Source organism: Saprolegnia diclina, assembly GCF_000281045.1.
Source record: "Saprolegnia diclina VS20 unplaced genomic scaffold supercont1.4, whole genome shotgun sequence".
In the NCBI taxonomy this organism is placed as follows: Eukaryota; Oomycota; class Saprolegniomycetes; order Saprolegniales; family Saprolegniaceae; genus Saprolegnia; species Saprolegnia diclina.
Window position 1 is genome coordinate 235,911 of NW_008246071.1, and position 11,787 is coordinate 247,697.

At 57.8% G+C, this 11,787-nt stretch overlaps 5 protein-coding genes across 5 annotated transcripts; 4 read left to right on the top strand and 1 right to left on the bottom strand.

The window, feature by feature from the left end:
* Positions 1 to 184: 184 nt before the first annotated feature.
* Positions 185 to 2,135, top strand: SDRG_01797 (hypothetical protein; the record flags this gene model as incomplete). Its single annotated transcript, XM_008607347.1, has 6 exons — positions 185 to 262; positions 313 to 403; positions 449 to 504; positions 551 to 1,659; positions 1,711 to 1,842; positions 1,889 to 2,135. The coding sequence occupies 6 exons, from the start codon at positions 185 to 187 to the stop codon at positions 2,019 to 2,021; spliced, it is 1,599 nt and encodes a 532-aa protein (XP_008605569.1). The 3' UTR covers positions 2,022 to 2,135.
* SDRG_01798 (hypothetical protein) lies at positions 2,072 to 5,530 on the bottom strand. The gene is made up of 10 exons (XM_008607348.1): positions 4,932 to 5,530; positions 4,814 to 4,879; positions 4,646 to 4,770; positions 4,091 to 4,586; positions 3,186 to 4,043; positions 3,079 to 3,144; positions 2,801 to 3,030; positions 2,467 to 2,750; positions 2,292 to 2,416; positions 2,072 to 2,245 (listed from the first exon to the last, which is right to left on the bottom strand). Exons 1-10 carry the CDS (start codon positions 5,505 to 5,507, stop codon positions 2,147 to 2,149), a joined length of 2,925 nt encoding a protein of 974 aa, XP_008605570.1. The 5' UTR covers positions 5,508 to 5,530; the 3' UTR covers positions 2,072 to 2,146.
* A 448-nt stretch (positions 5,531 to 5,978) lies between these two features.
* SDRG_01799 (hypothetical protein) lies at positions 5,979 to 6,593 on the top strand. The gene is made up of 3 exons (XM_008607349.1): positions 5,979 to 6,115; positions 6,165 to 6,191; positions 6,239 to 6,593. Exons 1-3 carry the CDS (start codon positions 6,034 to 6,036, stop codon positions 6,553 to 6,555), a joined length of 426 nt encoding a protein of 141 aa, XP_008605571.1. The 5' UTR covers positions 5,979 to 6,033; the 3' UTR covers positions 6,556 to 6,593.
* A 1,350-nt stretch (positions 6,594 to 7,943) lies between these two features.
* Positions 7,944 to 10,319, top strand: SDRG_01800 (hypothetical protein; the record flags this gene model as incomplete). The annotated part of the gene is made up of 2 exons (XM_008607350.1): positions 7,944 to 8,981; positions 9,039 to 10,319. 2 exons carry the CDS (start codon positions 7,944 to 7,946, stop codon positions 10,317 to 10,319), a joined length of 2,319 nt encoding a protein of 772 aa, XP_008605572.1.
* Positions 10,320 to 10,683: 364 nt separating this feature from the next.
* Positions 10,684 to 11,770, top strand: SDRG_01801 (hypothetical protein; the record flags this gene model as incomplete). Its single annotated transcript, XM_008607351.1, has 2 exons — positions 10,684 to 10,830; positions 11,261 to 11,770. 2 exons carry the CDS (start codon positions 10,684 to 10,686, stop codon positions 11,768 to 11,770), a joined length of 657 nt encoding a protein of 218 aa, XP_008605573.1.
* Positions 11,771 to 11,787: the final 17 nt, after the last annotated feature.

An 11,787-nucleotide genomic window follows, 5' to 3' on the forward strand; every position in this document is an offset into this window, starting at 1 on the left:
ACTTTAGCGCGAGGTATTCTTGTCATGTACCGGGCTGAACCGGGTACAATGCTATGGCATTTGGCATGAGTCGATGCGTCAAGGCAGCATTTTGCAACATATAGTGTGATCGTGAATTGTGATATAGTATGAAACCGGATATTTTCCGGAAGATCATTTGACCTGATGCCAAAAATAGTTTGCAATGACAGCGACCGAGGTGCAGGAAGCAGCGCCGACGCGCGCTGTCGACCATGGCAGCAGCTCCGACGAGGTCCTCGAGGTAGCCTCGCCCAGTGCTATGCTCATGACCGACCTATGGCCTTGCTGTAGCTGACGTTTGCAGAGCCTGGCGACCTCGGCATCCGCATTGCCTTCGACCACGACGGGCATGTGCTTGTCAAGAAGATCGAGTCGGTCCCAGGTACACAGCGCGCCAGCGGCTGCGTATGTACTGACATCATCCTAGGGCCCGTCGAGCGCATCTGCCCCGACTTGACGCCTGGTGACGTGCTCGTGGCCATCGTACCTTAGGCGATCACCACCTTCATGTTAATCGTGGGTGGTGTAGAATGCGACCAACGTCCTTCCATACTCGTTTCGCGACGTCATGAAGAAGCTGCGCGAAGCGAAAAGCAGTGACAAGCCAATGCAGCTGGCCTTTCTGCCCAAGGCCGGCGCGTCCTTCTTTACGTCCACCGAGTCGCTCGTTGAGGCATGGCTGCGGGAAGAGCAAGCGCACATGGACGACGGCGAGTTTGAAGTCATCTTTCCGCCGTCGCAGCCCCTCGGATTTCAGCTTGGCGAGTCGTTCCTTATGGTCAAGCCGTTTGTCGTCACGGACGTCGAGGTGGACGCAGCGTGGGCGGCACGGATTCGTGGCAAGTGCGTCGTCAAGATCAACGACCACGTCGTCTTGGGGGCGCCCGTCGACGACGTTCGAGACCTCCTCTCGAGTATCGACCCGAGTTTGTTTCCAAAGCAATTGTCGCTGCTTCGTCTCTCGGCGTCCACACCATCAGCGACGCCAGACGACGACTATGACATCGTGACGATCCCGACGTCAGACTGGATGCCACGCTTCCGCTTTGCGCTCGTTGAACGCATGCTCGAAGTACCAACGATCGAGCCGTTTGCAGCAGCCTTAGACAGGCCACTGCTGTCGCCGCGGACGAGCAAAGAGCGGCGACGGGATGGAATTGCGCCCGGACAGCTGCTTATCGCTATCAACGGGATCTCGGCGCTTGGCATTCACGCAGATCGAACGCCCGGCTCGTCGCACGTCGGAATGGTCACCGTCGCGCTCGAGAAGCTCGAAAACGAGCCGCGATCGCTTCTGGTTCGCGACTTGACGCTGTATGAACGGGAGTTTCGGGCGCAGCGGCCACTCTCGCCGTGGCGTCGTCGGTGTCCTTCACCACCCACCGCTGGTGATAGCAGTGCAGTACCAAGTAGCACGATCACAGTAGCGTCGGCGCCCCGCGTCTTGACCGAGCTCCTTACGTCGAGCCTCGCTCGGGTGCCGGCGAGTACCGGTGAGGCGCTTGATGCACGCCAGACGTGGGTGACCTCCCGTCTACGACACGTAACGATCCAAGCGCCATCCGCGTCCGAAGCCTTGGGACTCTCGCTCGAGACGGACTTTTCGACCAAATATACCGTGTTTCACAAGTTTGAACGGTACATTTCACCGTTTTGTGCATCTTTGTGTGAACGACCTTGCTTACTTAGCGCTCCATCGCCTGCGCTCGAGCGCGTCGACGCTGGGGATCGTCTTACCCACTTGAACGGAGCCCCGATTGAGACGCTAGATACTGCCGCCATTATCGACTTTTTGCGCAGCAGTGAAGACAAGACCCCTCGGTACGGCAACCGACACGGCACATGCTGAGAAGCTTCCTGTTTGTAGCACCGTCCGAGTGCTCAAGGCGCGGTCCAGTCTGCCCAAGAGCTTGATGACCTCGTGGAAGTGGGTCCGGCGCTCGTTTACGGCCAAAACCACTCCGCGTTTGCTCGACACGGCGGCAGCCACTGTCGAGTAGCTCGCGACTCGGTGTGGTCTTGTCACTTGACGACAAATGTAGTTGCGATATTCGAGAACGAAAAGACATACGAGTATATTAAAAATGCAATAACGAGCTCCATGCAATATCAAATGTAGCTGCGGTCAGCCCAACCGATGCAAGGCCGAGGTTTGCTGCTTGGCCAACCGGATGCCTTCGTGGTACAACCGACTCACGACGCGGGCACTTTGCAGAATCGAGATCTACGAGCCGATAAGGTCCTCGCGAGCATCGAACCGATGTGTCTACCTTGTACTTTTCGATCTTGTCCTTGACTCTGGTGATGATGGCAATCTTCTCGGAACGTTCTTCCTCCGAGAGCGTAAGCTGCGCGACAAGGTCTTCGTCGAGCTCGGGCAAGAGCGACATGAACTCTGCGCCGCACGTTATAAATTGAAAAAATAAACAAGTGAGAATGTCGTACCGCGCTCGTACATGGACTGCACTTCCGCCATGAACGACTGCGTCCGAAAGAGCTTCCAGCTCGTCAAGTCGGGGGCCGGAAGCGTGAGGCGCGACCCCACGTCGTTCTTGGTGCGCGTGAGGGCCTCGCGCCGCTTGTGGTCGTTGTAGCTCCGGTTGAACTGACTGCCGACAAGCGTGAGGGGCATCGCCGTGTAGCAAGCGCCAAAGATCATGGCCAGCACCGCAATGAACTTGCCACTCATGTTCTTGGGCACAATGTCCCCGTAACCCACCGACGTGATCCTAGTATCATAGTGGAGTTAGGGTCCAGGCTACAAAATAGGAATACGAACGTGACAATGATAAACCAAATGCCCGAAAAGACATCTTCAAACTGGGAGAGTTGGCCGCGGACGTCGATCAAGACGCGCTTCCCTGTCGGCATGTGCGCGGTCGTGGGTGGTAACTTGATGAGTTTGCCCGCGCTGTCGGTGCACGGTGTCCCCACAAAGCACTCGGTGCCCATTTCGACTTGGTAGATGAGAAACGCAAAAATTGTCGTCGAGAGGGCGAGCATAAAGTACTGTCGACATGCGATACATCAATGTCTTCCATCACCAGACATGCATACCGGAATCACGAGGCGTAGATACGTCTTGGAAATGGCTTCACGCACGACAAACGTGGCCGGGATTTCCTACGCGACCGTCAATGCACCGAAAATCTCGACGAGCTCACCGCTTGAATTTGAAAAAAGCGGAAAATACGACAAAACCGCATCGCCGTGAGGACGCTGTTGGAGGTCGGCACGATGGCGTAGTCGGGCGTAATGCCCATAAAGTACCGTTTGGCTTCAAAGATGAGGAAGGGAATGAAAGCGATCGCGTCGGCCCACTGATATGGGTTCTTCCAGTTCATTGCGCGAGGGCCCGTGAGCGCCAGCATCGAAAGGAGCTCGACGAGCGAGCAAAGGAAGAAGATGTACTCGAGGCCGTACCAGTACGGCGAGGCGTTGAGGTAGTAAAAGTGCCGGCGCTGGCACTCGGGGCGCTTGCACACGTAGTTGGGACGCTCCGCCTTGGTAAGGTCCCAGATCGGTCGGAACGGCAGCATGCTCCCGAAACCCGTGTAGTTGTAGTTGATGTTGGGGTACAAGCAGTTGTAAGCGCTCAGCGAGAGGCTGCCAAAGTTGTTGCCGTGTCCGTAGCAGTGCGTCATGTCGGACGTTTTCGCGTCGCACTCAAAGTTGAGTGGCACGCTCGTGTCGACGCTCGAGAAGCACCCGGGATCGGCGCTCGTGTTGGAAGACGAGGCATACGCGCAGTACGTTTGCGCGACCGTCTTGCAGTAGGCTGTGTTTTCACCAAACGGCTGGACGTCTGGCATTGTTTGCACAAAGAGCACGCCAATGCTAAAGATAAAGATGCACCACCGCAGCCGGAAGCGCGACGCGCGGGTCGCCGTGCTGGGCGACGCAACGGCCGCCGTGCTGGGCGACGCAACGGCCGCCGCGCCTTGCTTCGGAAGCTCTTTGCCGGTCCAGCTGCGCCGAAACGAGGCCACAATGCGGTCTCGGATGGAGCTACGACCGTTGTTCTACGCGTACATTCATGAAGGACATGGACAGCGGAATGGGATGCTACCGCGTCGTGGCTGTGGTCTTCGGCAACCATTTGTTCGACAGTCGAGACGAGCTCGACGTGCTGCTCTTGGCACTGGATCATGTGCGCATGGAGGTCTTGCGCGGTCTGGTAGATCTTGGAAATGTCTGTTTCGTGCTTGAGCTCGGCGCTGAGCGTCGTCGCAATCAGCGTCATCTCGCCTGTGAGCGCGGCGAGGCGCAAGTAGAGGCTGTTGGGCGTCATGTACTTGGTGAGAATTTCCGGGTTCTCCTCGAGCGCGTGGTCGGTTTTCTTTTGGTTTTCGCTCGTGCCCGCCGCCAGCGCGTGCATCGACTCGATGCTGCGGGTGACGACCTTGTCCGTGTGGTCGCGCCACGCGCGGTCAAATTCCGTGCCGACGATCGCCAACGGCATCGACAAAAAGAGCGTGCCAATGACCATGATGACGACCGCTGTCGATCGCCCAAGCATGTTGCCATCGGCTGGCACCACGTCGCCGTACCCGACCGTCGAGACCCTAATCAGCGATATCAATATATATAGTAGGTATGAGACACGTGCTAGGACAATACGTACGTCGTCACAACATAGTAGGCCGACGTGAGAAGATCCGTAAACATGCACGTATCAATGGACGTGCACGGGTTGAAGAGGTACATGAGGCACGAAAACACGAGCACAATTTCCGTCAGAAAGATCAACTAGGAAAAGACTTCGCATCGCGATGCATCGAGAGATGCGTACCGCGACAGTGATCGCAGGCACGCTGGCAATGATGGCTTGGACGAGAATGTATGTGCCGGAATTGTTCTAGTACCATAGTGTGGTGAAGATATGCTGCAATAGAAAGGGCAGCGTGCACCTTGGCCAAGCGGAAAATACGCAAGAGACGCGCCAAGCGCAGCACGACAAAGCTCGTACCGCTCCCAAAGATGAGATCGATGTAGAAGGGCACGAGCGCGAGTACGTCAAACCAGTTGAAGACGTCCTTCGCAAACGGCAGCAAGCGGCGCTCCTTGAGCACGTCGACGTTGGCCCAGAGCGACGGCCAAATCACGATTCGAATCACAAAGTCGATGGTGAAAATGCACGTAAAAATGCCGTCGAGGAGCACATACGTGGCCTCGTCGGGCAAATTCGGGTAGTCGGGGTGCCCCGCGTGGTAAATGTCCATGTTGGGGCCGTCGAGCGTCCGGAGAAAGAGCGACGCGCACGAGACAAGCGCTGAAATACCCATAAAGTGGTGAAACACTTTGCTGTACACGGACGAGTCGGGCACCGTGAAGAAGGTAAAGACGACCTCGAACCGGTTCAGCCGCGTGAGCGTCTGCGGCGTGTACATCTTCATGCTTGTGTCCGTGAGCAAGCCCGCATTGTGCAGAGCTTCGATCGAGAGCGCCGCATTGTACTTGGGCGAGATCGCCGCGTACACGGGCATCGCGCGGCTTGTCTGTTGGCGCGGAAACGCAACTGTAACCACTGCCTCTCCATTGCGAAGGGACGCGAAACCGCCGAGAGCTTTTTATTACGCTCGATTGGATTGGGCTTAGATAAGAGCGCATACATGGCAACATGGCTGGACGGACACCACACACACACGAGCTGGACAAGCGTTGTTTTAGCCATGCTATCAAGCGCGGCCTATACAGACTGCCCATTCGGCTTTTGAGCTCCACGCACGATGGCTTCGCGACCGTGGGAATCTAGTAGGAGCCAAGGCCGCGAGACGAAGGCGAGCTGCAATAAGCGCTCTAGCGGAGAATGCTGGAACAGTCGCTTTGCTGCTGCGGCGTCCGACTTGTGAATATGCTCAAACCTAAGTCCTGTGTCTTAGTCGAATGACTGTCAGCGCCTTTCCTGTGAAAGACGATGAGTGCCTCAGATCTTTCGACACAAGATCGCGTGCATCTGATTGGCCACATCAAGGATACGCCGCCAAAGGCTCGAGTGCCATTGAAACCAGGATGACCAAAGACGTCCAGTCTCGCCTTCTTAGCTGCAGCGCTGCAGGTCTCATAGCGATCCAAGGTCTTGGCCTTGCACTTGGTACCCACCATCTCGCTCCTTGATTGCGCTCGTCTTATACGCCGATTAGTCGCTAGCTACAGCTCACTCTCATCGCGTACGTTCCTCTCCGATGGAGTAGCATGTAGCAACGCCCATGTCTAGTCTTCTTCGGCCTCAACGTACTTCTCTGCGGTGTCTGGCTCGCGTTCCATGAAGTACAGCCTGCCTTGGCACCATTCGAGCTACCCCGCGGCCTCGAGACGCCTCTCGGAAAGGCGTATACGTACCAATTCATCGCGTTCGCTTCGGTCGACTCGTTCTTTGGCAGCGTCTGGGACACTTTTGTGCTCGTGTGGCTGCTCTTTGTCTCGGCTGTCTTTGTCTACATCCACTTTGCGCACGACCACCACAGCAGCGAAGCCAAGCAGGAGAGTTTGCTCATGCATGACTACCAAAAGCTCGACATCCAAGCCATGTAGCCATACCTTTATAAGGATTACCAAGTCTTTTTGCACGACTTCATTGCTTCCATCGCGTCGCTACTTACATCGCGTCACTGCAAAATGCGTCCCAGTGCTGCGCAGGTCCCAAGGATGGTTCTGGAGCAACGACAACGCGTTTGTCGATTCATTCCAGGCACTATCCATTATTCTCTGCTACCGCGTCATAGGACAGACAAGGCCGTCTGGTTGCTGAAGGTGAGGCACCAGTTCAATCATCTCTGCCGTTGGACTTTTTTGACTGAACCGGATGTGGGGCGAAAGGACACCATTTGATTGGTTGGTGCGAACACATATCCGGATAAAGATACTCTGTGGCCAAATCCCGCAACGAGCTATCTCAAACGCTCTTGCGCAGCTTCTTGGGAGAGAAGAGCTCGCTTACCCTACGTGAAGGCAAGCAGAGGCGTACGGGGTGATTGCGATGGCATTCGGGTCCCAGAACGGCAAGTTGATCGGTGGTTGAAGCCACCGTTGAAGTTCTTTTGGTCAAGATGGGTATACTAGTATCGGTCTTTGCAACCCTACGAACCGTGCGATACATCACTTCAAGCTGCCTCTAACGTCGACAAACTTCGACCAGCCTTTGACAGCAAGACGTTCTTCAAGCTAATCTCTAGATTTGCTCTTATGGTTCTCTTGCGACCTCCTTGCTACTCCCAAGGAAGCATGGTCTGTTGTTGCTACTTCAGCGGTCGCCAGTCACATGGGCACTCTTCTCGTACACGGCGCCAACTAGTCGTACGTGGATGGGTCCATGGGACCCGTCTGGTTCCGCTGGATTTTGCAAGGGGACTCTTCAACCCTACGTCACCACCGTCGTGCGCCGGACGGGTAAATACGCTCGAGAGGCTGTGATAGCGAGCCGGCAGCGAAGCCTTGCCCCGCTTGTCTACACCGTCCGTACCCATGGCGCTAGCGTCGTCGAGTGTGCTAGGTGCTTGCGCGGCCACATCCTCGCGCTGTAATCGCCGAGTAGCTTGGCCGGGCCAATCAAGACCCACTTTGCACATCGCGCGTCCGTCGCCGGTCGTGTTTTTCCCCCACGGCCGTGGCCTTGTGACCGGTCGCTCAGAAGCCGCAGCGCACTGTGGCGTCTTTGGTAATCACGCATCCGCGGAGGCCCTCGGTCTCTCCGCGCAGTACGTGTCACAAGAAGATTCTATTGCGCATTCGAATCCGCATGGGCCTGTACCCTCCCAATGGCACCTGGATACCATACAAAACGCAAGGTGCAAAAACAAAACCACATGCGTAATGGGAGGGGGTCCTACGCAAACGAAGGGATGTCGGAACAACAAGGGAAGTCGCCGCAGCAACCAAGCGCCATATTCACATTTGCTCACGAGCAGCATCCATTCCACAGCATGAAGGTCGCGTACCAAGGCGTTGCCGGCGCGTACTCGGAGAAGGCGGTCCACCAGCTCCTCGGCCACGAGGGCGTCGAGGCCACGGGCTACGAGTCGTTTGAAGCTGCGTTCACGGCCGTCACCGACGGCGACGTCGAGTACGGCCTCCTCCCGATTGAAAACTCGGTCGGTGGCACGATCCACGCCAACTACGATCTGCTCTTGCGCTACAACTTGCACATTGTCGGCGAAGTCGACCTGCCCGTGCACCACTGCCTCCTCGGGCTCCCGGGCACCAACAAGGACGACATTCGCACGGTCATCTCGCACCCGCAGGCGCTCGCGCAATGCGCCCATTACACGCGCAACCACGGCATGGTCGCGCGCGCCGAGTACGACACCGCGGGCTCGGCCAAGATGCTCTCGGAGCACGGCGCCGAGTGGGCCGACACGGCCGCGATTGCGAGCGACCTCGCCGCCCACCATTACGGCCTTGAGGTGCTCGACGCCAACATTGAAGACGACGCGAGCAATGTGACGCGCTTCCTCCTCCTCTCGGCGTCGGCGATGCTGCCGCCTGTCGACGAGACCGTGCCGGCCAAGACGACGCTTGTGGTGTCGTTCACGAACGGTACGAGCCAGCTGCACACGGCGCTCGGCCTCTTTGCCGCCGAGCACGTTGAGATCTCCAAGCTCGAGGTGCGTCCGTGGAACGTCGCGGCAGAGAAGGACGCGACCGAGCTCTCGACCCACAAGTTCAAGTACCTCTTCTACATTGATGTGATCGGCCACGCCGAGGACGCGCGTCTCCAGTCGGTCCTCACGGCGCTCAGCAATGTGTGCAACCTCGTCCGTGTCTTTGGCACGTACCCAGCCAACGCGATGCTGCCGGATGCGATCCAGAGTGCGCTCAACAAGCGCCATTTCCTCAACCAAGCGGTGGACGCAGTGCTGTCGTCGACGCATCACAACGACGAGGAGCTCGTGGCCTACTACAAGGAGAACGCGACGGCGGCCGAGGCCGCCCTCGACCAGTTTGAACACGACTTTATCGAGGTACCGACCGAATAGCTTCATACATGTACGATATGAGGCTCATCTTTCCTATTCTAGTTGCGGGCGACGTTGCGGGCGAGCATGCGTGCGCAGTCGCCGGTCCGCCTCAACCCGCTCCTCGGGAAGCTCTCGCAGTCCAAGACCGTGCAGATCCACGGCCTCACCAAGCAGCTCGAAGCCGAGGGCAAGACCGTCTACTCGCTCTGCGTGGGCGAACCCGACTTTAACCCGCACATGCAAGTCATCGACGCGGCCCGTCAAGGCCTCGCGGACGGCTACGTCAAGTACACGGAGGTCCAGGGCATGCTCAAGCTCCGCAAGGCGATCGCGGGGTACCTCGAGACGGCCAAGGGCGTCACTTATGACCCGGCATCCGAGATCATCGTCTCCAATGGCGCCAAGCAGTCGGTCTTCCAAGCACTCCTCGTCACGTGCGAGCCCGGCGACCACGTGCTCATTCCGGCGCCGTACTGGGTCTCGTACCCGGACATGGCCAAGATTGCGGGTGCGGTGCCCGTCTTTCTGCAGACCGACGTCGCCAACTCGTACTTGATCGACCCGGCCGCGCTTCGGGCGACGCTCGCGGCGGACCCGCGCATCAAGGTCATGATCCTCTGCAACCCGTCCAACCCGGCGGGTGTCGTGCACGGCCCCGAGCTCCTGCGCGAGATCGCCGCCGTCCTCGAAGACTTCCCCCACGTGCTCATTATCGCCGACGAGATCTACGAGCAGCTCGTGTACCAGGACGAAGGCGCTGAGCCGCGCACGCACCTTTGCTTTGCGACGCTGCTTCGGTCGCGCACGCTCCTCATCAACGGCTTCTCCAAGAGCCACGCGATGACGGGTCTCCGCATCGGCTACATGGCCGCGCCGGCGACGTTTACCAAGCCCGCGACCAAGCTCCAGGGCCAGCTCACATCGTGTGCGAGCTCGATCGGGCAGATTGCGGCCATTGCGGCGCTCGAGATGGAGGCCGCGGCCGAGACGCCGCTCATCGAGGCGACGCTGGCCAACATGGACGAGAAGCGCAAGTACGTGTGCAGCCGCCTCGACGCGATCCCGCACATCCAGTACGCGTACCCGACGGGTGCGTTCTACGTCTTTATCGAGCTCCCGCATTACATTGGCACCAACCACGTTGGCACGAACGGCGTCACCATCACCAACAGCGAAGACTTTTGCTCGTACCTCCTCTCGGAATTTGGCTGCGCGATCGTGCCGGGCTCGGCCTTTGGCATTGAAAATTCGGTGCGCATGTCGTACGCCACGTCTCTCGAGATCCTCGGCCACTCGATGGACGCGCTCGAAAACTGCCTCGTCTCTCTCGTGCCCCAGTAAACTGTCAACGAAAACCAATGTATGTATCGACCCAAAACCCACTCACTTGTCTGTGGATATGAGGCGGATCACGCAACGGTGGCGGCGCTAGTCGAGCTGTCAGTTAGGCTTATAATCATATACGGCGCTGCGTTGACAGAGCGGCCTCGTCGCCGTGAAGTTGGCGTTGTCACACGCTGCAGAGTCGATAGAGCTGCACGAAGTCGACATTCTCCAACAAGCCTTGGCTTTGATCGGCCTGGAGCTCGGACGCGAAGTCATTTCCCCCGCTACGTGAGATGGAAGTTTCACAGAGCAGCGTCGTCCCCACAAAGATCGCTTGGTGAACTCCAGATCGGCGTCATCGTCCGAGCCAGAAAGCTGGATGACCACGAGGACGTCCGCGAATACCTTGAGAGCGACGTCCTCACTGGTAGGCCACCACTTGTACCCGCTCGCGATCTCGCGGGACCATCTCAACTTCATCAGCAGCATTCTGGGCCCTTGCACGTTTGGCGTCAAATTCCTCAAGGTCCCTTCGTCGGTCGTCGATACTCAACATCTAAGCCTCAATCCGCCGTGGTCGCGCGTAGATTGGACGCTGCTTGCCGACACTCTAGGCCCAGCGCTGCGCATACATGTATACGTAGGTGGAGGTCGTAGTTCATCGGCAGGGCCAGCAGTCCTTCCTCCTCCCCGCGCCCGCGCTTCTCCTGCCTGCTCTTCCAGTCCTCACTCTTTCCGCCACGCTCCTCCGAGCGGCCTCCGCTTCTCTCGATCATGCGCCGAGCGTTCTCTTCCGTGCGCTGCGTTTTTCACTCCCGCTAAGTGGACTGGTGCGCTGTCAGCCAATCCGTAGCGATAGCGATAGCTATCGATGCAACTCCCATTGGAGCACATCGTTTAGCACACCGCTATAATATGAGAAAGGTCGGTTATAACGCGTTTAGCTATAGCTATAGCGGTGGCGCGTTGGAGATGCTCTCAAGGCCAATATCTTCAAGGCGCTCATTCAACAGCTCCGTCCTCAAGAGCTTCAGACGGACGTGATGCAGCTGCTCCGAGAGAAGCTGGCTGTCAACAAGCAAGCTGGCCTTCAGCACCTTGAGAAGATCATCCTCAAGCGGGCATTTTTTTACAAGTCGTGGAGCCCCAAGACGAAGCGTCCTCGTGACAAGGAGTCGTCCGACGAAGACGAGAAACCGTCGCACGAGGAGCAGCAAGGTGCGCGCGGGAAGAAGAAGCGCAAGTTCAAGCAGAAGGACAACAAGCCTCCAGTGCAACAAGAACGCAAGAACGATGGAACGACCGTGCTGGCACTGCGGCAGCAAGAAGCACAAATTGCGGGACTGCCCGAGTTCGAACGCCAAGCAGAAGGCGATTGCCGTCAAGAAGGATTGGAAGAGCGGTCGTCGTGGCGGAGGCGGCGACGGCAGCAAACAAGGCGGCAACGAAGGCAACGGGGGCGGTGACAAGAAGAAGACCAAGT

Coding starts and splice junctions, on each gene's coding strand:
- SDRG_01798 (XM_008607348.1), bottom strand. CDS start 5,507: ATGCCCGTGTACGCGGCGATCTCGCCCAAGTACAATGCGGCGCTCTCG. Junction 4,044..4,090: donor AAGACCACAGCCACGACGCG/GTAGCATCCCAT, acceptor ATGTACGCGTAG/AACAACGGTCGTAGCTCCAT. Junction 2,751..2,800: donor ATTTGGTTTATCATTGTCAC/GTTCGTATTCCT, acceptor CTATGATACTAG/GATCACGTCGGTGGGTTACG.
- SDRG_01799 (XM_008607349.1), top strand. CDS start 6,034: ATGACCAAAGACGTCCAGTCTCGCCTTCTTAGCTGCAGCGCTGCAGGT. Junction 6,116..6,164: donor AGGTCTTGGCCTTGCACTTG/GTACCCACCATC, acceptor TACGCCGATTAG/TCGCTAGCTACAGCTCACTC. Junction 6,192..6,238: donor CTACAGCTCACTCTCATCGC/GTACGTTCCTCT, acceptor GCCCATGTCTAG/TCTTCTTCGGCCTCAACGTA.